Here is a 25,114-nt window from a genome sequence, read left to right on the forward strand (position 1 = left end):
GCTGTCACAGGTAGAGCTGACACAACCCCTCCCCTCTGTGTGTGTGTGTGTGTGTGTGTGTGTGTGTGTGTGTGTGTGTGTGTGTGTGTGTGTGTGTGTGTGTGTGTGTGTGTGTGTGCATAAAAAGACACACACACACACACACACACACACACACACACACACACACACACACACACACACACACGGACAGAGGGGAGGGGAGGGGTTGTGGGGCAGCAGAAGAGCGCAGGTGATAGAGAGATGCAACTCTCTCGGGTCCAAGACAGACACAAACAGAGACAGAATGGTTTACAATCATGGATTATTACAGTTTCATGAAATGATGTAGATGTAAATAACAATAGCTTGTCCTACTGCTTACCTTATCATTTCACAGAGCTGTAATTAACACATTCGGGACCGGCCACGGACATGTCCGTGTTTCGGATCCAACGGTAGAAGGCCAACCACGGACATGTCCGTGGCAAGGTTGTTTTGGCTTTTATTCCATTTTAATAACCTACTCAATGTCACCGAGCGGCACTGCAGATTTACCCTATTCTTGCAATTCGGAAGTGCATTACCGGCCAGATCCTCGTAGGGGCGCTGTCTCGATAATGCAGTGTTCCCTGTGGCAGAACGGTCTTTTATTTTTCTTGACTTTGAATGGAGTTTCCTGTTAGCTGGAATCTATACGTGTAGCATGTAGCATGGAATACCTTTTGCGACGCCGAATTCACTATGCAGTAAAGGAATATATCATCAGCCAATGGACATATCGATCTACCAGATGTCGATCGATAACTGGGAAATCCTTTTGGGGATCCAACCGGCCCACGGTAAGATCTTTTTCACGTAAATTACAGGCCAATCGGGCCTTGCTCTCATACTCAACCAGGCGATCAGCGAATGTGGCTACTGAGGCTAACGCCGTTATTGGTAATCAATAATCAGAAACGAAGTCCCCCGCCCCCCCCTTTCATGCATTCATGGTGGACCATGAATACCGACAATATGCATTTCGATTTTTAGCTCTAGCTTCTGTAGTGCCGAAATGCCATTCGATTGAATGTTATTAGCTTAGCGCCCTGTATCTCGCCTTCCAGGAAATATACCAGACCAAATCCCATATAACGCTTATATTCAAGACGCTATAAAATGGGAACGTATTGATGAAAAAAGTATTTCTTTAAGCCATTTTGAAGGGACGGTTTATGGTGTCAATTGACAATGAGAATGGACAGATAGCAATATTATAAAGTATAGATTTAGCTCTACAAACAGCCCCACGCACAATGAAACCGTATTATGATATGCTGGCCGTGTAGAGTTGGTCCGTCTAATACCCGTGGCCGTCAATGTGTTAACACAACACAACGATTCAATGTCCCCGATGACATCACTGGTGGCCATATTCAAACTCTCATTTATTCTCTAAAACTGTCAAACGAGATTAATGTGTGCAAAATTGTTTAGAGTTTTTGGATATGTGTGAGATTATGTGCAAAATTAATCAGCCTTGTTTTTGGGGGGGGGGGGGGGGTAAAATGCCCCTTTAATTATTAACACTTCACTGCACCAGATCCCCAGTGGTGCGTAGGAAAATAACGCTGATACAGTAAGCTCCTGCTCTTTCCATGAACGCAGTGATTCTATCAGCTTAGATGCTAAGATTGATGGTAACCTGCTCAAATTAAATCAAAATATGATTAAATAAAGATGTTGGTGACATACAGTAGTGGCGACTCAGAAGGTCATGTTTTCTATCTATGGGCTTTCCCCTCTTAGTCAATTAGTCAGTTGACCTATCTCAAGCCCTGCCCATATGAAGCCACATACAGTAGCATAACATTAACACTATGATCGCCGCGGATGAGTTTTCACGTCATTCCGAGCCATGCTCATTCTGCCGAAGACGCCGTAACTCGTCTTTGATGTCAATATTTCAAAAATCTGTCATCGAAATCATATTTCCTTTCCGGAGCCCTGAGACACACTGCTGATCTCCTCTCAACTCTCTAGCGGTTCAAGAGCGCCATCTGGTGGCCGATCGGCAGATCGCCAACCGGATATTAACCTTTGAACCGGTAGTGCTCATCCATATGTGGTCCGGCCACTCGCTATAGCTCCCGCGACTCCATCTTGAAACACTGGATAATAGATCGCTCGCCCTAACTCAATAAACAACGTTATTTGGACGTATATACTATTATACAACCTGGAAATGGATCGGGCATTTCTACATCCCATAATAGAATAAAATCTGTTCCACGCTCATCTGCCAGCGGCGCGAGGAAGCCACGGTAAGATTCAGCGTTAGATTCTAACGTGTTCTATATAAACTGCTATGATGAACATATGACCCACTCTGGATGAATCATCTAACGCTGCCCACGGAATTATAAACGATCCCCCGCCCATCCGGTCATCATCAGATGATGCGTAGAAAATTCTAGAACCACGTCCAGTTGAAACTTTTTATCTCGCACAGATTCCTACCAAACTGTATTTGATCATCAATATAATGCATTTAGGGCTATAAATCACGTTCTGAAGAAAGCTGCAGAAAACGATAAAAACATACTTATACATACCCGCGGGATGATTCTGACCGGCCCGCGAAAGATTACATGATAATTTTTTTTTTTTTTTTTTTTTTTATATATATATATTTTTTTTTACTTTTTTCTTTTCATGTCAACGTTCACACGCACAATATACGCTTAGGAGGCATGCTCAGAAGATGTTGGTTCTCTTTGGATCCACCTACATATGTGAACAGACATTCTCAGTCATGACGTTTACCAAGTCCAGGTACAGATCCTCTCTCACTGATGAACATCTGGCAGCTGTGCTTCGCATCTCCACCTTAGACATGCAACCTGACTTTGATGGACTTGTTAAAGCTCAACAGAGACTGGATTTCTCACACTGAATGAAAAAAAAAAGAACTGAAGAACACTAAAATGTGGAAATATAACAAGTGAAATGGGACACTTGATATTTTTTTCTTCTTTTTTTTGCACAGTTCTGAAAACATTAAATGTTTAATATAGGCATGTAAAGTAAAAAAGGCTACAAAACTGGGACACTTTTCTTTACACAGTTCAGTGACATGTCTTGTTTATTTTTGCCATAAGATGATGTGATGTCTTTAGAAAGCTAAGAAAATCCTTGTTTCAATAGTATATGAAACTCAAAATGCCCTTTGTTATTAATGTTTCACATTTTGTTTATCATTTTGGAAATAAATTCTATTTGAATAAATGATATTTTTGAAAGCTAACCTTAGCCCTTGTGTACCCCTGGTCATGAAAACTACTTTTTTGAAATATTTTGAGTGTGTGTGTGAGCACAGCGGTGTCTGTGTTTATTATTATTTCATGAAATTGGGAAAATATCTTAATTTTACATATATGTTCATTGTGTCAAAAGCTTATAATATGAAACACTCTAGAAAAATAGTTATAGTATTTAGTGCCTTGTTTACCCCTGGTCATGTTTTCTACTCCCATCCGCTCCCATGTTAAAACGGCATTTTTAACCATTTTTAAATCTGCTCTCATTCGTTAAATTCTCGATATATTTACCATTGCTTTGCATATTCCACAACCTAATGACACAGACTAACGTTAGGGTGTGCTGTTACCGATGTAAAACACATGGTGGGGTAATTGCTCTACAGATAACTTTGCCACAATTCAGGGGAGGGTGAGAGAGCCTGTTGCGGGCTTCCGTGATTGAAACAGCGGATAAATGGGGCGGCGGGGGGGGGGGGGTCGAGCGAGTGGATTTTCAACACAGAACCAGAAGCGAACCGGACCCCGTAGTCCACAGCGTGCCATACGCCGAAACACGAGCCCCCCATAGCCGGCGCGCTCCAACGAGGAAGTGTACTGCACGGAGCACGTCTGGTCCTCCTCCCACCAGCGACCAGAGTTCAAGATTCCAGCCGTCGAACCTGCGTCGAACCACCGCAGGACATTTAGGTATTTATGAGCGCTTAGTAACGTTTCGCCTCAAAGCCGTTTCTGGCCGAACTAGTCATCGAATCTTTAATCTTTTTTTAAATTCGTATTCAGAGGTATTTCGTCGAGATATTTCGTCGAGTAATGTTGCGGCGGAAATGTGTAGAAATATGGTAAAAAAAACATTTATCCGTTTTTTTTCGATGAAAAAAAAATTTGTATCAAACAAACACAGATTTGAGTGGTTATAATTCCGAAATATGAGTAATCTGTTGAGAGATATATTGAGATTATACTATTACTGTTAATCATGGGGGAAAAAAAGTTTTAAAAATAGTAAACAGTTAAAATTATATGGCTTTAAACATGAGCCATCATTTCATCTCCTAAGCCCAGTGTGTGTCAGCAGTTCTAGGGAGGCACAAGGGCCAAATAATAACATACACTCTTACCAGTGGTCAAAACAATGCCATTTACTGCTTTTTATATAGAAATAAAATGTATATTATGCATAATTGAGTTTGGAATTTTGGCCCGGCCCCCCAACATATTTTCAGTTGCTCATTCGGCCCCCTGGGAAAAAGAATTGCCCACCCCTGCTTTAGACCATATTTTAGTATGAATATGTGAATGAAAAAGTTTAACGTTGCTACACCCTGAACAATACATATAGGACATTGAATGGGCCATAATAATGGCAATTTAGCAATAGAATTAAAAAAGTTATAGCCCTGCAAAGAAGGGGAACTTCTCCATAGACAAATAGAGCTGGCGAGGGATGGTAAATTATGAATTTAACCCATGGCGATTAAAGTGTTAACTGTGTGTAAAAAAAAAAAAAAAAGTCAATGGAAACCAGATGAACAATGAATGTAGACCGGGCTTCTAATTGAAACCTGCCTTTATTTGGGACAGGTGTCTATTTGGGACTCTTTATTTGAAGTTTTACTGTATTTTCTGTCTACAAATCACACTATTTTTTTTTATCCACTTTTTCTCCCATTTTTCTATATTTTCTCCCATCCCAATTTCGTATCATCCAATTCAACCCTCCCCTGTCACGAACGCTGTTTCTTGCCTCCCACAAGCCGGCTGCAATGTGGACTAAGTCATACATAGCACAAGTCCCCTCCGGTACTTGAGGTAACAGCAGTCGCATCTTTTCACCTGCGCAGCTCGATCTCTCAGTGGCGAGGAGTAACGCGTGGGAGGCTCACGCTGCCCGCGACACTTCCTGATTCTACTGCGCAGGCGCACCAACCGACCTGTAGGAGTCGCTGTCCACAACGCCCGATCCCCACCCATCAGTTTCCCACCCCCTAATACGGCCAATGTGTATTAGTATGAACGACCAGCTAAACTGAAAGCAATGTGGAGCGCTGGGCTCGAACATGCGAGCCCAGCGTCTCCGCATTCGTGGCGAGCGCCTTGCCCACTACACCACGTAGCCGCCCTTACAAATCACATTCTTAAAGAGAATAGAGATATTTCCCCCAAATGTAGATGGTAAAAATATTTATTTTATGTTAATATATTTTTTATGTTGTATTTATTTTGCTTGACGTGCACACTTACCTCAGAGGAGCTAGCAGACACGAGAACTTCTTGTGCATCAAAGAACTCTGACAGTGACTCGGTGATGGATGCTCTGCTCTCATTGGATATTTGGTGAACTAGTGGGTGGGCTCCATCTGTGGAGTCCTGTTCCTAGTATAAAGAAAATAAAAGTAAATCAAGCAAGGAGAAACAATGAGGCGTGGACAATGACATCACCGCTGGTCTGAGTTGAGGGCATGACACATGTTGTGCAGGTTTGTAACGTCTTGCTCATGAGAGCTGGGCCCTATTCCCCGTACCTGGTTCAACTAAGTCGATCAAAAGTCCCATTATCCAGATTCAATTAACCCGATGTTTGAATCCAGGCTTTCCCTGTTCCTCGAACGCTGATTCAGTCTCGTTCATTCAAACCAGACTTGATACATAGGATAATTGCGCGCAGCCGCCTCACCTGAAAAGACAGCAGGTGTCGATCGCAGAAATCCTGATTTTCTAACGGCATAGATTGATTGATTGAAAACTTTATTAACAGATTGCAGAATGGGTACAATACAGTACGGCTCAATAGCCTCGCCGACAAGTTAAATGCATAATCTATAGGCTAATTCTAAATCCCTCATTACCCCAATCAATCAGATTATATTTCTTTAAATGTGCCTGCTGGCAGTAGGCTTAATGGAATGAATAATCGAATGAGATCTTGCTAGCGAAAATAATTAGTTCAACTCTTTCAGAATAAGTAGATAAAAACAAGCCCAAAGAGTATCTAATTGATACGAATTAATAGATACTTATGAGGATACCTGTACTGTATGTGCTTAGGTATCATGTACTATATAAATACATGGTTCACAAAGTTTTCAAGGCGCGACCCCCGAAATAACGTGTCAGAGAGGGAGTTGGAGGCTATACAGTTTCACTATTAATCAGGTTTTAATCTGTTTCGGACATCATCCATACATGCATTGAATTGATTAACCTTTGGTTTATACCAGTGACACCAGTCATGTTAATCACCCTCTTGGTCATCATCAGATAACAGCTTGAACAGATAAATGCATTTTCTCAAATTCATTCATCAAAACATCAAAAGCTTGCAATTGCTCATTCATTTTCTCAAGTCACGTCCATGTCATCAAGTCCGCCAAACAGCGCATCTCCTCCTCAGACATTTTAATCCCAGTTACAATATCACAATAACGTGAGTGACAGTGATACAATTCAACAATCCACATATTCAGATTCGTCGTAATTCACATCCACAAACCATGCATAGATGCTTCAATGTATGCTTGAATGAAACACAATCCGGGTGCTCCGTTAAGCAAATACATCCACAGCCGAGAATATGAAACGAATCAGAGCCAAACGCCCGCTAGGTTTCATTCATTAAAAATATACCCGCGGGATTCACATTTGCAATGCTCCGTTATTAAAATAACCACATTGTGTGTGTCGCGACTCACGAGCGCCGTATCCGTATAACTATGACGTGCATTATTTAGGACAAAGTAGATCCATAGGCTGAATATGATTTATTATCAGCATTTTAGGTCTATTATTTTACATTTAAAAAGCCCCCTCTAGAAAAACGAAGCACAAAAACATAATTCAGAATGGTATAATGGGATCTAGACTGTGAGGATTATTTCAGGAAGGGAGATGGCATTTCTTTGCGAGGGCGTGGCCATGCAGGTTATCCAGCTAACTGAACTTAACCCTGCGCTGGAGCAGGTTCAAACTTTTTGATCTGTTGCCAGACAATCGCGAGTCGGGGAACCGACTGGTCTAGCTTAAGTCAAGTTATCCTGAAAATTATCCGGCTAACTCAATTAGCCAGGTACGAGTCGTATTCCCTATTCTGACTCTCCTCAACTCCTCAACTCTCCTCAACTCCTCAACTCTCCTCAACTCCTCAACTCCCCAAATCTCATTGACTCAACTCTTGTTTGTTTGTTTGTTCAAGGAGAAGGTAAAAATTTGCAAAAGTAAACGGCACATAATTAGCATAATACTATCTAAACATAACTGAAATATTACATAATTTAAATATTAATATAGTATGTATAGTATAATGTATGTATGTATGTATGTATGTATGTATGTATGTATGTATGTATGTATGTATGTATGTATGTATGTATGTATGTATGTATGTATGTATGTATGTATGTATGTATGTATGTATGTATGTATGTATGTATGTATGTATGTATGTATGCATGTATGTATGTATGTATGTATGTATGTATGTATGTATGTATGTATGTGTTTGTGTGTATGTATTTTTTATTTTCTTTAGATACTGTAAGTTTAACCTATGTTAAATTGATGTAAGTGTGTATTGTATATTAAACTTACAGTATCTAAAGAAAATAACATTTTTATAATGCTAACCAATTAGAAATGAAAAGACACAGGACGTCATCAACACGTTGCACTGAACACACTGGCTGATTCTTTGACACACGAGGCTCAGGGGCAGGAAGCGCGTGTCTTTTCACCGGGTGTCTAGAGACATGATTCGCTAGATAGATCTGCACTCTCCGGTCTGCAAAGATCTGATTAAGTAAGCAAAGTGATTCCTTGAGGGAAGTGGAATCTGCCGGGTGATTAGAGGTGTTCCTGTCTCCGGCGCTCCTGTGAGACGTGTTCACACGCAAACACACGCCTCCTGCCTCTTCATTAGGGACATAACTGAACTATTGCATAATTGAAATAATAAGTAACCACTTAGAAATGAAAAGGACACACAGAACAGAACACCAACACACTGTAGTGAACACTCTGGTCCATCAGGGCAGTAAGCTCAGAGACTTTAGGTTTAGACTGTCCCCCATCAAACCGTTCTCAGTGAACTCATGGTTCTTTTTGTTGTGTTTATACTGTGTTGCTCTGAATGTGCTGCCTTATGTTATGTCTGTCTATGGCTACGTTCACACTGCAGGCAAGTGGCCAAAATCAGATTTATTTGCTCATATGTAACTCAGATCTTTTCATAACAGCGTGAACAGCACAAATCACATGGAATCTGATCTTTACAATTCTGATTTGGACCACCTTCATATGTGGTCCTGAATCAGCTACAGGTCTGATTTGTTTTAATTAGCTGGCCTCCACTACATTCAACTTGTAAATTAAACCATAAGCTGTTACTTCAGTGTCCTCCATGTTTACGTCCATCATCGCTATTGTTCATGTGTGCATGCGGGTCAGTTCAGGAGCTTGACCAGTTCACACTGGAATCTTATATTGGCCACATTGAAAAAATTATGTGAACAGCCAAACTAAAAGAAATCGGATCTGAGCAATAAATCAGAATTGAGCACTAAGGCTTGCACGTGGCCTATGCTACCAGTGCTTTATTCTTTTTTATTTTATTTATATACTGTATCATACTGAATTGTTCTGGCATTGGCTGTGTGGTTAGTAAAGTATATATCTCTCTATCTCTATCTCTCATGTTCCAACAGGTGTCCCGAGACATGATTAGGTGGATCATTTTACAATATCTGATTAACTCATTGACCGCCACGTTGGAAACGGGATATGACTATGTGCTGCCAATGCATTAAACATATGGAATCGCTCACCTTGTTTGCAGGGCTATAACTATATCTATATATTATAGCTATGGATGCAATAATAATGGCCCATTTGGCATCGAGTATCTATCGTTCAAGATGTGAAAAAGAAATAATTTTTCCATCCATACATTCCCGTTTTATACGGTGGTGAATATGGTTTTAGAGCGGTTTAGGGTAATTCCTGGGAGGCTAGTAATAGGCCGCGACGCATATTATACTTAATCCATTGGCATTTCATCCTTATACACGCTACAATAAAAAATCCAAATGCATATGATCGGTATATTATGTTCCATCATGAATGCATGAAAGGGGGGGGGGTCGTTTCTGATTAATTGATTGTCAATAACGGCATTTGTTAGTAAAACAACGTACGCTATGAAAACAAGGCACAATCAAACTGAGATTGACGTTAAATTGCTCTTACCTGTGGCCGGTCGGATTCCAAAAGAATATTCCATTTATTTGATTGCCATCTGGTAGATCGTATGTCCATTTGGCCCATAACATAACCCACCCAGCATAATGAATCGGGGGTCCCGAAAGCGATTCAATGCGATCGGGTAGACCCCTCGGTCCAGGCTACTCGAAAACTCTGCCCGGATGAATTTCAATGATGCACAGCCCCATACACAGAGTCTCAAAGGAAGTGCAACATCGGCCGCATACCACCAGGCTGTGGTATTGTACTTTTGCGATCTCAGACTCATTCCATATGGTTACACAGGCTCCCTGGATGGATAACGATTGGAAATAGCAAATAAAAGAAATAACGATCAAATAACGTATATATGGTTGGCGTTCAACGATTGGCGGACAAACACGTATTAAATCGCTGTTGGCGGCCATTGAGTTAAGCAAACAAAGTGAAAGTGGATCGAGGTGTTCCTGTCAACACCGCTCCTGTAAGATGTGTTTACACGCAAACACAAAACGTGTTTACACACAAACACAAAGCGTGTTTACACACAAACACAAAGCGTGTTTACACACAAACACAAAGCGTGTTTAGACTCAAACACAAACCGTGTTTACACACAAACAAAAAGCGGGTTTACACACAAGCACAAAGCTTGTTTACACACAAATACAAAGCATGTTTACAAACACAAAACGTGTTTACACACAAACACAAAGTGTGTTTACAAACACAAAGCGTGTTTACACACAAAGCGGGTTTACATACAAACACAAAGCGTGTTTACAAACACAAAGCGGGTTTACACACAAACACAAATCGTGTTTACACACAAACACAAAGCATGTTTAGAAAGTGTGTTTACACTCAAACACAAAGTGTATTTACACACAAACACAAAGCGTGTTTACACACAAACACAAAGCGTGTTTACAAACACAAAGCGTGTTTACACACAAACACAAAGCGTGTTTACACACAAATACAAAGCGTGTTTACACACAAACACAAAACGTGTTTACAAACACAAAGCGAGTTTACACACAAACACAAAACGTGTTTACACACAAACAAAGCGGGTTTACATACAAACACAAAGCGGGTTTACACACAAACACAAAGCGTGTTTACACACAAACACAAAGTGTGTTTACACTCAAACACAAAGTGTATTTACACACAAACACAAAGCGTGTTTACACACACACAAAACATGTTTACAAACACAAAGCGTGTTTACATGGGAACTCTCTAACCTCTGTCCCCCCCCCCCCCCCATCACACTGTCCAAGGTGATGTCTCGGGGTCTTGGCCAAGATTGCAGAGACTGCTCTACGTGCACCACCGAGGCCACGGATCAGCTCCTTACAGTCTTCTGTCCGTGGTCTGTCAACGTGGTTTCATTGCTGGGTTAAGTACTTCTATTCCAGGGGTCAGCAACCTTTTTGACATGGAGTGCCTGTTTGAAATATAGTTGTAACTAGTGTGCCTCAACAATATTCCATGCATCGTAAATATTTTTTCTCATAATCAGGTATTTTTAATGATAATTTTTACATTATTACATCATTATCGTTATTATTAACAATATTATTATGATGGTTGTATCAACCCTAAATCTGAGTTGGGGGGGGGGGGGGGGGGGGGGTGCAATGCAGACAAACAGCTGCATACAGTGCGACCATTTCACTCACATTTGCCCATTCATTTTTTGGACACATCACACACCATCGGTGTGTGTACTGTACGTGGGCTGTCATAGCTCCACCTACAGGCCTAATGGAGAACACCAGGAGAACACCAGGACGTGAATGGAGGGTGAATGTGAGGTATATCGTGTAAATAAGTTTTGATTGATCGCAAGACTACACTGTAAAAAATATATAATAATAAGTTACCAGAACTTAAAAATATTGAGTTCAGTTACTGTGCATTAAGGTTTTCAGTTTTCAATCCATAATAATCCAGAAAAATAAGTACACAACCACATTATTTCAACCTAATAAAACTATGTTTATTGTCATTGTTTTAAGAACACAAGTTGACTTGGTAATACTCACATTTTGAGTAAAGAATATGGCTTTTAACATGTGCAATGTTCAATGAAATAGAAAAATAAATAATAAAATTAGTTGATTAATCCCACTGGTCACAATGGTGACCGTAATAATGCTCTGCAAATGTTACTGAATGATGTAGCAATGTATTTCCAGCTAAATTGAAATAATAAACAAATAAAGGGTCTCAATTAAATATGTGGTAGTAAAAAGAACCTGTGGGAGGATTTCAACAATATAAATGCGACAACAGTGCAAAATATTTCACTATAATATTTCAAAAAAAAAAAAAAAAAAAAAAAAAAGATTTTTTTTTTTTTTTTTTTTTACTGCTGCCCCCTGTGCCTATGCAAATGCCCCCGCGTGCCTATGCAGGCACGCGTGCCTAAGGTTGCCTACCCCTGTTCTATTCTATTCACATAATATGCTTACTTCATATATCTACTCTAGTCACACATATGCTTACCACTTGTATCTATTGCTATGTCCGCCCACTACAATCACGCGAGCTGTCTAACGCCTGTCCCGTCTCCCTGTGAGTTGCTGTCCCGGAGTGTTGACCGGAGTGTCGGACGTCCCGCGATGATGTCGGGGAGGTTGCGACCCTCTCTGCGCTGCCCCCCATCTCCCTGTCTCCGGCTGTCTCGGAGCGATGACCGGAGTGTTGAACGTCCCGTGATTAACACTTTAAGGACCAGCCACGAGTTAACTCGTGTTTCGATTCCACCCGTTGAGGACCAGAGCCACGAGTTAACTCGTGGCAAGTTGTTATTGTTTTATTCCATATTAATAACGGTATTAACGTCCCCGATCGACTTGCAGGATCTACCCGCATATTTGATTTCCGAAACATGCAATACCGGCCAGATCCTCTTAGGGGCGCCATCGCTCCACTGCAGTATCATTGAGGCCGAATGGGATTTTTTTTTTAATTGTCTAGGGGCGTTTAATATGAGCCTGGATCCCAGCCGAACATCCTCCATCTTTGATCACGTTACCGAACGCAGATTTCAGCCTGGAATAATGGGATTTATGATCAGCCAATGGACATATCGATCTACCAGATTCCGATGAATAATGACGAAATGCTGCCGGCGATCACATGGGCTGACGGTAGGATACTATTCACCCAAATTACAGCCGGATTGGACATTGTTGTAACACGCAAGCGATCGATCAGTTAAATCAAATCAAATTTATTTATAAGGCCCGGCAACACACGTTAACATACCCCACGCGAAGGTAAGGAAAAACTCACTAAAACCTAACAATAGGGAAAAATGCTCCACAGGCAGTGTGGAGGAGAGAAACCTTAGAAGGGCCATTCAAGGGGGGATCTCCCTTCTTAGATGTCGGTGATAGTAGTGTTGCAGACTAACAGTTGGTAAGCATGCACTCAAGTGTGTAGTGAAACACAGATGAGTGCATGCAATAGCAACTGAACATTTTGAAAGATTAAAGATAGAGCTGATAGGGAATCTATATGCGACCCCCTCTGCGTGCCCTCCTGTCTCCGGAGGTCTCGTAGTGGTGACCGGAGTGCCGGACGTCCCGCGATGATGTCGGGGAGTTCGCGACCCTCTCTGCGCCGCCCCCTATCTCCCTGTCTCCGGCTGTCCCTGAGCAATGACCGGAGTGTTGAATGTCCCGTGATTAAGACGGGGAGGACGCTACCCTCTTTGCGTCGCCCCTGTGCCTCAAATAGATTCCCTATCAGCTCTATCTTTAATCTTTCAAAATGTTCAGTTGCTATCGCTATCAGCTCTATCTTTAATTTTTCAAAATGTTCAGTTGCTATTGCATGCACTCATCTGTGTTTCACTACACACATGAGTGCATGCTTACCAACTGTTAGTCTGCAACACTACTATCACCGACATCTAAGAAGGGAGATCCCCCCTTGAATGGCCCTTCTAAGGTTTCTCTCCTCCACACTGCCTGTGGAGAATTTTCCCCCTATTGTTAGGTTTTAGTGAGTTTTTCCTTACCTTCGCGTGGGGTATGTCTGGGAGTGCTTGCATTCATTCATTTATTTGCATTTATTTTAAATTGGTTGGACCTTATGGTGTTCTTGTTTTGTTCTTGACTTATTGTTATGTTTCTTCTTGACTTGTTTAAAGAAGATGTGTCCGGCCCATGGGGACATTAACGTGTGTTGTCGGGCCTTACAAATACATTTGATTTGATTTACAAACACAAAGCGTGTTTACACACAAACACAAAACGTGTTTACAAACACAAAGCGAGTTTACACACACAAACACAAAACGTGTTTACACATAAACTAACATTCCTGTTTCTTATGGCTGGGAAATATGGAAGAAAATAAATATTGCCATATTCGGAGGGAGGTTTTGTCTATATATCATTGTATATATTGTGATATCTGCTTAGGCATATGGAAAATCACTTGCTGGATAATCCAGTGGACTTCAAGGTAATGGGAAGGTAAAGGTAATGTGATACTGTAGCAAACTGAAAGTGTAATTTTAAATTGACATTCTCAATTGATATATCAGAAATTGTGATAATCTGACCTAATATTTGCTTTTTAGTACTAATTTAGATCAAATAAATTGGGAATCACAAGTCATGATATGAAGGGGAAAAAAGACAGATAAATGGACTGCATTTATACTGTATAACAGCTTTTATCCAAAGCGCTTACAACTTATGCCTCACATTCACCCATTCACTCACACATTCACACACCGACGGCAGAGGCAACCATGCAAGGTGCTGACCTGCTCATCGGGAGCAGTTAGGGGGTTAAGTGCCTCGCTCAACGACACTTCGACACGCTGCCGGGAGGAGCCGGAATCAAACCGGGAACCTTCTGATTACCCGACGACCGTCCTACCTCCTGAGCTGCTGTCGCCCCCCAGATAGACAACAATGAAAGCATCAAAGGTGGCCTCGCAAGCCAGACATCATGCAAGGTTTCCTCTGGCCTGCGAGGCTATGGATCATGAAGGCTGGATGAGAGAGTGATGTGTGTTGAATGATTGTGGACTGCGTGGACAGCTCTGATGCACGTTCACTCTGTGACACATCGTACACTGTCTGGGATCAAGGAAACTAGACTCTGGACAGGCTCTCTAGAGAATTAAAAGGCCAATGCAAATAAAATTGCTTCTATAGAGGCTGATAAACAAAGCCAAGCTGTTTGGAAAAGCAGTCCATGTCACATCCAAATGAAAGACAGTTTCATTGATTACAGGCACTGGTTGTGCACCGACGGAACACCAGACAAGGAAATTATAAAAGAAGGAAGGGTCATTATGTCAGAATACCAGCGTTCTATGCTCTGCTTGGTGCCAGACTTTGGTGTCAGTTCTATTGAAGAACATATACTATTTTGAATATAAAATTCTAAATATACCAGCTATCTTGAGGAAATATAACCAATCAACCAATATATCAAACGTCAGCTAGTTAACAATGCAACAAATTGCAGATGATTCGGACATCCGAACTAATAACCTGTTCAAATGATAGGTTAGATGGAGGAGATGGTTGATCCCATTCAACTCAATGTCGGCCAAACTGAAAGTTTCCACACTTGGCACCAATGTGTGTGATGACCCTTCCTTCTTTTATAGTTTCCTTGTCTGGGATGAGAATGTAGACAGTAGGGCTGTCCCCGACTAAGGATTTGGATGGTCGACTATGATTGGCCAAAATTTGTCGTTAGTCGACTATTGGTCGACAAACAAAAAAAGTATAATATGTTTTACATTTTTTTATTTATTTATTTTTTACATTTTTTTTATCATTCCATTTGGGCTGTGGGGGGTGCTTAATGTCTGAAGGAGTCGACTGAAGGCTTCTTGTCCTCTGCAAAAGCATGCAATTGGTCCACTGATGGATACATCTTGATATTTGTCTAGTCTAGTGTGTTCATTAGATGGTGAAATCCTCTTTCAGTGCCTCTGTGCCTGTTTTCGTAGGCAGTTAGCCTCTGGTATGCGTGCCATTAGTGTTAGCCACGCTTCTAGGCCTCTTTTCTTTTGGAAAGAATGATTAAAAAAATATAGTATACATTTTTAGTTTTTTTTGTATTCGACTAAGAGGTTGGCTAGTCGACTATGGCTCCTTTCGACCGATTAGTCGACTAATCGACTAATAGGGGTCAGCCCTAGTAGACAGACAGAGTAGGATGTGTCTTCCACTGAAGACATTCTCAGTCAACTAATTGTCATAGGATTTTGTCGACTAATGGAATAGATTATTTCCGTCTGTAGTGTGATAGTAAAGGGTTAACCTTCTGTAGTGTGGTAGTGAAAGGGTTAACCCTTTGTCATGTGGTAGTGCAAGGGTTAACCTTCTGTATTGTCGCAGTGAAATGGTTAACCATTTGGTAGTGCGGCAGTGAAAGGGTTAAAAGACAAAGGAGTTCTTTAAATCTACAGATGATCTAGTACTAAAGCACATATTTGCTGTGACACTAGAAAGGTTCATATCATTTTCCAGTAAAGACTAATGACTAGTAACTTACTCAGCATTAAAGACCCAATCAGTGATCTTCATATCAGCAAATGGGTAGTAACTTACTGGGCAGTAAAGACCCAATCAGTGATCTTCATATAAGCAAATGTGTTGTGAAGGATCAGATTAAACCGAATATATATATTTATTTATGGATATATATTTAATAGTATTTGTATATCGTTTGATATCGTCCCTTGTATATTCTTTGTACATATACACTGAATATCCCTTTAGTCTACTGCAGCCCATAATAGTTCATTCTCTCATTGGACAAGAACCTGGCGCCAGCAGACAGGCCCCTTGAGTCAAGTTCAATAGTGCCGACGAACATGTCCCAACTAGCCCCGGTTCCGCGTAGGAATACGGCTACCGAAATACGAATGGTACTATTTGTTCACCGTGCATATAAATATGGCGCAAGTAAAGTAGAACTTTCTTTTAGTCCATTAGTCCTTTACCCTCCAACCTAGTAACAGACGTGAAGCCTCACCCACGACCCACGTGTGGTGCAGTATGGCCTATTTGGCCCCAGAATAGGCATTGAGACCTCGTGTAAATTCATAGCTGAATTGTCATAGTTTGGCACTGTACCGTCGAGTGGGACGTATTTCTATTAAGTTAATAATAGTCTATTATGTATGGTGCATCGTTCGGTTAGAGTTCTAAAGTGAGCAGCACCCCCATCGTTTTCCTCGCGTTATCTAGAGTCTTAACCAGGCTGGGCAGACCACGCGTGGTGCTTTCATCCGAGGAGTTCTGGGCGAGGACGAGTGGACCTGCACATTGGATTACCTACTCGGACGACTGCTGAGCCTATACGGCATGGAATATCTATTTGCTTTGGGTGCTTTGATTTGTGGAGCGGATAACAGCCAACGCCGGTGAGTGTTGGAATTACCCCCGAGAGGAGCCCAGGTGAGACGGCGCTCAACCCAGACCGAGGCCGCCTCGCTTCTCCTTCGTTGTGGACCTACAGCCTACAGCTACCGTCTACAAGAGGGCCCAAGTGTATTCATCTGTGGATCAAGATCCTGCGGGCACTGTGTTCTGTACCTGAATTCTCCCCAGGAATCGTTGGCCAGATGGGATGCAGCTGACGGCTCTCCAAACCCCCCCCCCCCCTACTGACTTACAACCAGCAGGACCCCTTTAGTATCCCGCTATAATCCTTAAGTACCATCGCTATAGTTCCCTAAAGAACCAGGTTGTATACTTGCTTCCTGCGTAACCAGAGATTGGACATTCAGTGTTGATTTGCCTACGAATACTCATTTGCCTTACAAGTGCATTCAAATCATAAATGTAATTAAGTGAATGTTGTATATACCTTTTGCTATATTAAACCTTCGACTGTTATATTTGTGTGGACCTGATTTCATATGTGGGAAAGTGTTCATCATACTTAGATATCGTGTACTGTATGACCAGAAGTTAAAGTACATCAAGCGGTAGTGGTTTAATGATACCATACTTATCAATACAGTCAGGGAATTGTACCCCTCAGTTACAAAATGGGTATCCTCACTACCGAAAATAAGAAATAAAGAGTCTCTATATATTGACTTGACTCAAGGACTAACACTAGACAAAAGGTAAACATGAGTTTTTACTTGTATTTGCTGTATTTCGAGGCTGTAAAAGGTTTGTTTACGTTGGTTATGTTTGTAAACACTGGATTGAAACAGATCTATATTATGATTTAAAATGGGTTAAGAAAGCTAGAAGAAAAATGGCTTTTTCCCCCCCATCTAGAGATCAACCTCTTCCAGAATGTATGTGAATATACCACGCATTTATATGGTGAAGAAAAATCACGGATTGGGCCTTTAAAACTATAACATTAAAAAGTAATAGTCGACAAAGACCATAATGACGTATTAGTTGACAGATTGACAAAGAGGTGGCAAGCCAAGGACAGCAATGATTGACAGATGAGTGATGATAGGCTAAGAGGAGAAGTGGGGGGGGGGGGGGGGGTATTGTAATCATGCACTTCCCACACCCACCTGCAGGGGGGCAGTGAGGTCTATTAGGACTGTGGGCTCTACGACGTGGGACTCGGCATGAATCTTGTGCAGACGCTCCCTCAAAGCTGTGTTCTGGGTTATGGCCTGGAAACATAACCGGTGTGGTTATAAACACACACATCCAACCAATAACGCAGTCAACTTGTTCACAGAAAGCTGAAATAAATTCCCTACCTCAAGCATTTTCTTCATGTAAAGAAGCCAGGTAATCAGTCCTGTCTGTTAGTTAGTTAGTTAATTACTTAGTTAGTTTGTGTGTTTGTTTGTTTGTTTGTCTGTTTGTGAGTGAATGAGATATCTCAAAAAGTACTCTGAGAATTGCCAAGAAATCCGCTGTGCACATTAATCACCCCAAGAGGAGGACATGTCTTGATTTTGATGATCCCATTAGCACCACCATCATGCCAAACTTTACATTTTCAAATGTGCGTATTTCCTGACCCCTTGGTCGTACAGTCACAAAATCTGCTGATGAATATTCATGAACCCTAGAGGTAGAAACCCATGTATTTCGGTGACCCAGTGACCTTTCCCTTCATGCCACCATCAGGCCAAACTTAAAATTTTTACATTTTCAAATTAGCACATTTTCTGGCACATTAGCTGCACATTCACAAAATCTGCTGTGAACATTCATGACCCCTAGAGCAGTGGTTCCCAAAGTCGGGATTGCGACCCAAAGGTGGGCCGCGAGCAGCCACGGATGGGCCGCGAGATGATTAAAAAAAATATATATATATATATATATATATATATATTTTATTTTTTTATTTTTTTATTTTAATTATTTTTGTCAGGCCACTGAACTTAGAAGCAGGCCAGGACAGTGTTTCTAGTTGTATTCTAGAATTCTATTCTATTGTATTCTAAAATGTGACTATATGGTTTTATATTAACTTAATAAATAAACAAAAACGAAAAATCTACTTATTTCAACGAACATTTCAAACTAAATAACAGATTATGCACATAAAACGTTGAAAACAACCGAAGCAACAATAGTATTTTAATGAGGCTATTATTATTATCATTATTATTTTGCAACAAGTTAGCCCTCTCATAAATAGCACATATAAATGAATAACTAACTTGAACTAACTTAATAGGATTGAAGTGATATTTGGCTTAAAAAATCGGTCACCTGAAAAAAAAAAAAAAAAAAAAAGCCAGACGATGTGCATTGGGCAGCGGCTCTCTGACGCCTTATTTTCTGGGCCCCGGCCTGAAAAGTTTGGGAACCCCTGCCCTAGAGGAACAAACCTTTCCTCTAGCACCGCCATATGGATTTATGGCCTGGGTTTGTTGAGACTGGCAATATCTTGCAACTCTTGTTTCTGTAATCTACCCAATAAAAGGCTGCGTGGTAAAGTAATGACAACGTGGGGGGGGGGGGGGGGGGGGGGTCATTAGGGCCTGGTGGAAGCCTGCAATCAGCTGATTGCATTCATCTAGTTTGCATTCATCACGCCGTGCTCATTTCCACTTCTGAAGGTGTTTCCTGTCAACTATAATCTATAATCAACAGAGAACACACCCATTTTGCGATACCTCTCGTAGTCATTGTGTGAAGAGATGATGGTATGATGATGAATATCAACTGAAAACCTCAGAAACAGGAAAGAAGAAACTGCAGGGCTATATTATCACCTATTAATAATTCTATGTTAGGTAGAGTGGTTTAGTCGGCGATTGCTACACGAGCATGACCAAGACACTGTATGAAAAGGACCCAAGCGATTCACAGGTGAAGACTTGGTTGGAGAGCATAAAGCCAAAAGAGAAACTAGTTGTAAATCTACTGTTAGCCGTGAAGTCAGCATGATAATAATGAATGTCTGACAGGAGACAGAGACAGACTGTGTGGACAGGAGGCAGGGGCCCTTGGAGGATGTGACTATTGAATGTGCTCCTGTTCAGATGGACAGCCATTGTTCTTCCCACACAAATCACCAGCCAGTAATCCCCCTAAGAGGCTTGTCGGTAACGTTACCGCTGCGGCCTGTCGGCGCTGCCACAGCGCGCCACGCATGACAACGGACTGGTGTGGGAGGACAAAGTACCACGGAGACATTTTTAAGTAAGGCGGAGAGCAGAGTGACCTATTTCTGCCCAAACCTTTCCCCCCTGTGTGTGTGTGTGTGTGTGTGTGTGTGTGTGTGTGTGTGTGTGTGTGTGTGTGTGTGTGTGTGTGTGTGTGTGTGTGTGTGTGTGTGTGTGTGTGTGTGTGTGTGGATGCGTGCACATTGTTCTGTCACATACCGTGGCTAGTGCATTCTTCAAACCATGAACCTGTGGAGACGTAGGGGGACTTGTCGTCTTGTGGTCCAGCAGTTGTTTTAACCGCTCTCTTTCTGATGTTAGGGAACTAAGCGCCAACTTCATGGTGTCATGCACTGAAAGGAGTGAGAGGGGGGGGGGGGGGGGGGGAGAAAAAGAGAGAGAGGGGGGATAGAGAGGGAGAGGGGGGAGAGAGAGTGGGAGGGTGGAGGGAGAGGGAGAGAGAGGCAGAGAGAGAGGGGGAGAGAGAGAGGGAAAGAGAGAGGAGAGAGAGAGGGAGACGGAGAGAGATAGGGAAATAGAGGGAGAGAGAGAGAGAGAGAGAGAGAGGGAAATAGAGGGAGAGAGAGATGAAATGGTAGATTATTGTCACGGAGGGGACTCTAAAATGTTCTTCTGTACATCTTCAACCTTCTGCATAAATTATTTCGAGTTATATTCAAGTGTCAGGCATCTGAACGTGAGAGTGCCACAGAGCTACATTATCTCCATGGAATCGCGTGGGAACAAGACGTCTTCTCAGAGAGTTTGCAAAGGTTTCTGGATGACGATGAGCTGAAACCTCCAGCGCTTTACGGCGCTGCCAGGAAAAAGGTTGAGAAGGTGCATTCCCAGAATTCTAATGAGCGGAAACTGTGACAAACGACGGGCAATTAACAGCTGTCCTGGTTCCACGGCTGTCAGCTCCGTTTATTATAATCAACACCACCATCTCTCTCGCAGTGCGTCAGGCGGACAAAGGAGGCTAGATACAAGATACAAGAGTTTTATTTGTCACGGCATACAAGTATACAATGAAATGCGGGGGGTCTTGCCCGCAACGATGTGCATAATTACAATAGTAATATATAATAAGAATCCAATAGAACGACATTGTGCAATAAAACAAGTAAACAAAGTAGGGCATATCGGTATATGTACATGAGTTATTTACAGAGCATGGTAGGACATGCTAGGTCCTGTCTGTGATAGTGCAATACACTGTTAGCTACGGATGAGGCACTGGGTCTTTATGTACACTGCTATACAATGCTATATTTTACAATCTCAAGCTATACTATACTATTCTTAAAGTGACCTTTCCTTCTGTAAAGTGACCATAAGTGTGAGCGTGTGCAGTATGAGTGTGTGTGTGCTCATGTTAAAGTGGCTGCTAGTGTGTGAGCGTGTACAGTGTGTGTGTTGTGTGTGTGCTCATGTGTGCTTGTGCATGGAGAGTTCAGTGTTCAAGGCTCTGATGGCCTGGGGGAAGAAGCTGAGCTGAAGTCTCTCTGTCCTAGTTACTGGTGTTCGCAGGTGTTTGCCTGACCTCAGCAGCATGAACAGGCTGTTGTTAGGGTGGTGAGGGTCTTTCATTATCCTGCAGGCTCTGGATTTGCACCTCTTGTTGTATAGGACCTGCAGGGTTGGTAGTGCAATACCCGTGGTACGCTCGGCTGAGCGCACCACTCTCTGTAGGGCCTTCTTGTCCTGTGCCGTGCTGTTTCCATACCAGGCAGTGATGTTTCCAGTCAAGATACTCTCTACAGCTCCGGAGTAGAAGGACTGGAGTATCTTCCCAGATACTCTGAACTTCCTTAACTGTCTCAGGTGGTAGAGGCGCTGCTTCGCCTTTTTTACGACTGAGTCTATGTGTGTTGTCCATGTCAGGTCCTCTGAGATGTGGACCCCCAGGTACTTAAAGCTGCTCACCCTGTCCACGGTAGCCCCGTTTATCCTCAGTGGTGTGTGTGTCTCCTGCTGTCTCCTCCTAAAATCCACGATCAGCTCCTTGGTTTTACCAATGTTCAGGAGCAGGCTGTTGTCCTGGCACCAGCGTTCCAGTACCTCAACCTCCTCCCGGTAGCCCTTCTCGTCGTTGTCCGAGATCAGCCCCACCACTACTGTGTCGTCCGCAAACTTCACTATGAAGTTGGAGCTGAACTTGGCCACACAGTCATGTGTGTATAGTGAATACAGCAGGGGGCTGAGAACACAGCCCTGGGGGGACCCGATACTCAGGGTGATGGTGTTGGAGGTCTGGCGCCCCACCCTGACCGCCTGGGGCCTTTCGCTCAGAAAGTCCAGTATCCAGGTGCTCAGAGCGGAGCTCAGACCCAGCTCGATCAGCTTGTCCACCAGTCTGGTGGGGACTGGTGGTGTTGAACGCTGAGCTATAGTTAATGAACAACAGTCTCACATAGCCCCCCTTCTGGTGGTCTAGGTGAGAGAGGGTGCTGTGCAGTACTTGGGAGACCGCATCATCAGTGGACCTGTTTGGCCTGTATGCAAATTGCATAGGGTCCATATCACTGGGGAGGGAGGCACAAATGTGATCCTTGACCAGCCTCTCGAAACATTTCATGGCCACAGAGGTGAGTGCCACCGGTCTGTAGTCATTGAGACCTGTTGGGGAGGGTTTCTTTGGTACCGGGATGATGGTAGACATCTTGAAGCAGGCAGGGACCACTGACTCCGCCAGGGATCGATTAAATATGGTGGTGAACACAGGGGCTAGCTGGTTAGCACAGGACTTGAGTATGCGTCCTTCCATTATTCCCATTATGCGTTATTCCATCTGGGCCAGCAGCTTTTCTGGTGTTCACCTGCATAAATGCTCTTCTCACACTGTGTACCGACAATGAGAGAGCGTCCCCACCTCCCCGCGGATGCCCCCCCCCCCCCTCCACAACAGCCGGCGCGCCAGTGACGTCACTAGCCGTTGAGCTAGCGGCGCCACTGTTTGCACCAAACCGCGCGTAGAAGGTGTTGAGCTGGTCCGCGAGGGAGGCGTCGTCGCTCCCCATTGAGGGGGCGGTGACTTTGTAGTCAGTTATCGTCCTCAGTCCCCGCCATAAGCCCCTTGTGTCATTCTGTGCCATTTGTGCCTCCATTTTGTCAGCATACGTCCGTTTTGCAAGTTTAACAGCCTTGCGCAGAGTGTAGACTGTAGTTTTGTACTCTTCCATGTTTCCTGTCTCTCTGCCCAGGTTGTAGGCAGTGGTGCGAGTATTCAGAGCTGCTCTGATAGTACTGTCCACCCATGGTTTCTGGTTTGGGAAGACCCTCACCTTCTTTGTGGGGACGATACTATCAGCAAGTGTTGTTATGAAGCTAACGACAGTGTCTGCGAACTCGCTGACGTCACTGGCGCTTCCCTCAAACATTCCCCAGTCGACGTCCTCGAGAGCGTCCTGAAGCGTGGCCTCTGATTGGTCGGACCATCTTTTTACCTCACGTGACACGACGGCGTCACGTGATCTCTGCTTGTAAACAGGAATGAGCAAGATGGAGTCATGGTCCGATGTGCTTGTAGCTCCCGCTAGTGGAGGAGCCGGTACAGCCTTGTAGCCGGCTCTGAACGGGGTGTAGCAGTGGTCGAGCGTGTTTCCTCCCCTGGTGGAGCAGGCGATGTGCTGAAAAAAGGATGGCATCACTTTTTTCAAATTTGCCTGATTGAAGTCGCCGGCAATGACCATTTAGGAGACTTAGGAGACGTGTCTCTGGTAGGTTGAGAATCTATAACGCTGGCACTTTCTGAGTCCCTCGCAATACCTTACAATACCTTAAAAGTCCAAAATATTTGCCAAATATTTTAGATGAACGGTCAGCAATGTTTCACTCACGGTTGACGGCGACGCGGCAGAAGTCCACCTGCAGCTTGGCTACGTCGATGGGCGAGTCCAGGGGTTCAGGGTAGGCCTTCTCATTGACCAACGCAGCGGTGGAGAGGTTGGGGTTTGAGGCGTGGAGGCGAATGGAGCCGGAGGCGATACAGCTTGGGACCTGAGGTTCATGGGACGGAGGCATAGATGTTTGAATCACGAACACCTCCTGAACAATAGGTTCAAACGGTATAGATCTTTCCGGTAGAATTGCGTTGCTAGGGGGGGGGGGGAAGCTTGGGCTCAGGTTTATTTCCTGTCAGTATTAATGAACACTGCGACAGGGAATACACTTGGACCCATTTAGAATGGTTATGTTGTCAAGTCGAGGTCTATACAGTGTGGTTAGCAGGTTTACTAGCTTCTGTCAGATTGTGCAGGTACTGATGACCATCAACTTGAGTCACATTCTCAGTGTCTATATTTCTGCAAGAGAGTACAAGGTGCAAAGTAGGGATGGGAAAAACTCACAGAATTGATATTTGATAGTCACAGGGAACTATTTGAATACTAACCGAAAATGCATTCATTCCCAAAGAAAATCACTGATGCTTGAAATGTGCAGACTTAGTAAAACAACATGGCAAACGTACAAAATGTTGCTACCGTGTAACATCTCCAGTCTCTCTTTCTTTTCTGTTCTCCCCGCTGTTAACAGACTGTTATGCTACCTGGCTAGCTAGCTACCTGTACCCAGCATGCCGTTCAGCGGTGTTAATAGTTAATATGGTCCCATCTCAATACACTACACAGTGTATGTGCTGGTACAAAACCGATCAACGAGACAATATTTTGTATCATTTAACGACTATTTGAACATTTGAAAATCCATACCCATCCCTAGTGCAAAGAAGTGTGCTGCCAAATGTGAACCTTGGACCAGACTTTACTGTCACATGTTCTACCTGAAGAGTTGAGTCACATGTTCTACATGAAGAGTTGATTCACATGTTCTACATGAAGAGTTGATTCACATGTTCTACCTGAAGAGTTGAGTCACATGTTCTACATGAAGAGTTGATTCACATGTTCTACATGAAGAGTTGATTCACATGTTCTACCTGAAGAGTTGAGTCACATGTTCTACATGAAGAGTTGAGTCACAT

General features: G+C 42.9%; 1 protein-coding gene across 3 annotated transcripts in view; it reads right to left on the minus strand.

The window, feature by feature from the left end:
* osbpl3b (oxysterol binding protein-like 3b) overlaps positions 1–25,114 on the minus strand; it is a 181,388-nt gene that overhangs the window by 52,610 nt on the left and 103,664 nt on the right. For 2 of the 3 annotated variants that reach the window (XM_084336434.1, XM_084336435.1), the window contains 3 exons: positions 23,970–24,129; positions 20,347–20,480; positions 5,526–5,657 (listed from right to left, as the gene is read on the minus strand). In XM_084336434.1, the coding sequence (XP_084192560.1) occupies positions 5,526–5,657; positions 20,347–20,480; positions 23,970–24,129 (426 nt within the window). The remainder of the gene's footprint in view (positions 1–5,525; positions 5,658–20,346; positions 20,481–23,969; positions 24,130–25,114) is intronic. The other variant, XM_084336436.1, reaches the window with a different exon arrangement.

This window comes from Notolepis coatsorum (genome assembly GCF_963971535.1).
Source record: "Notolepis coatsorum genome assembly, chromosome: 19".
Classification (NCBI taxonomy): domain Eukaryota; kingdom Metazoa; phylum Chordata; class Actinopteri; order Aulopiformes; family Paralepididae; genus Notolepis; species Notolepis coatsorum.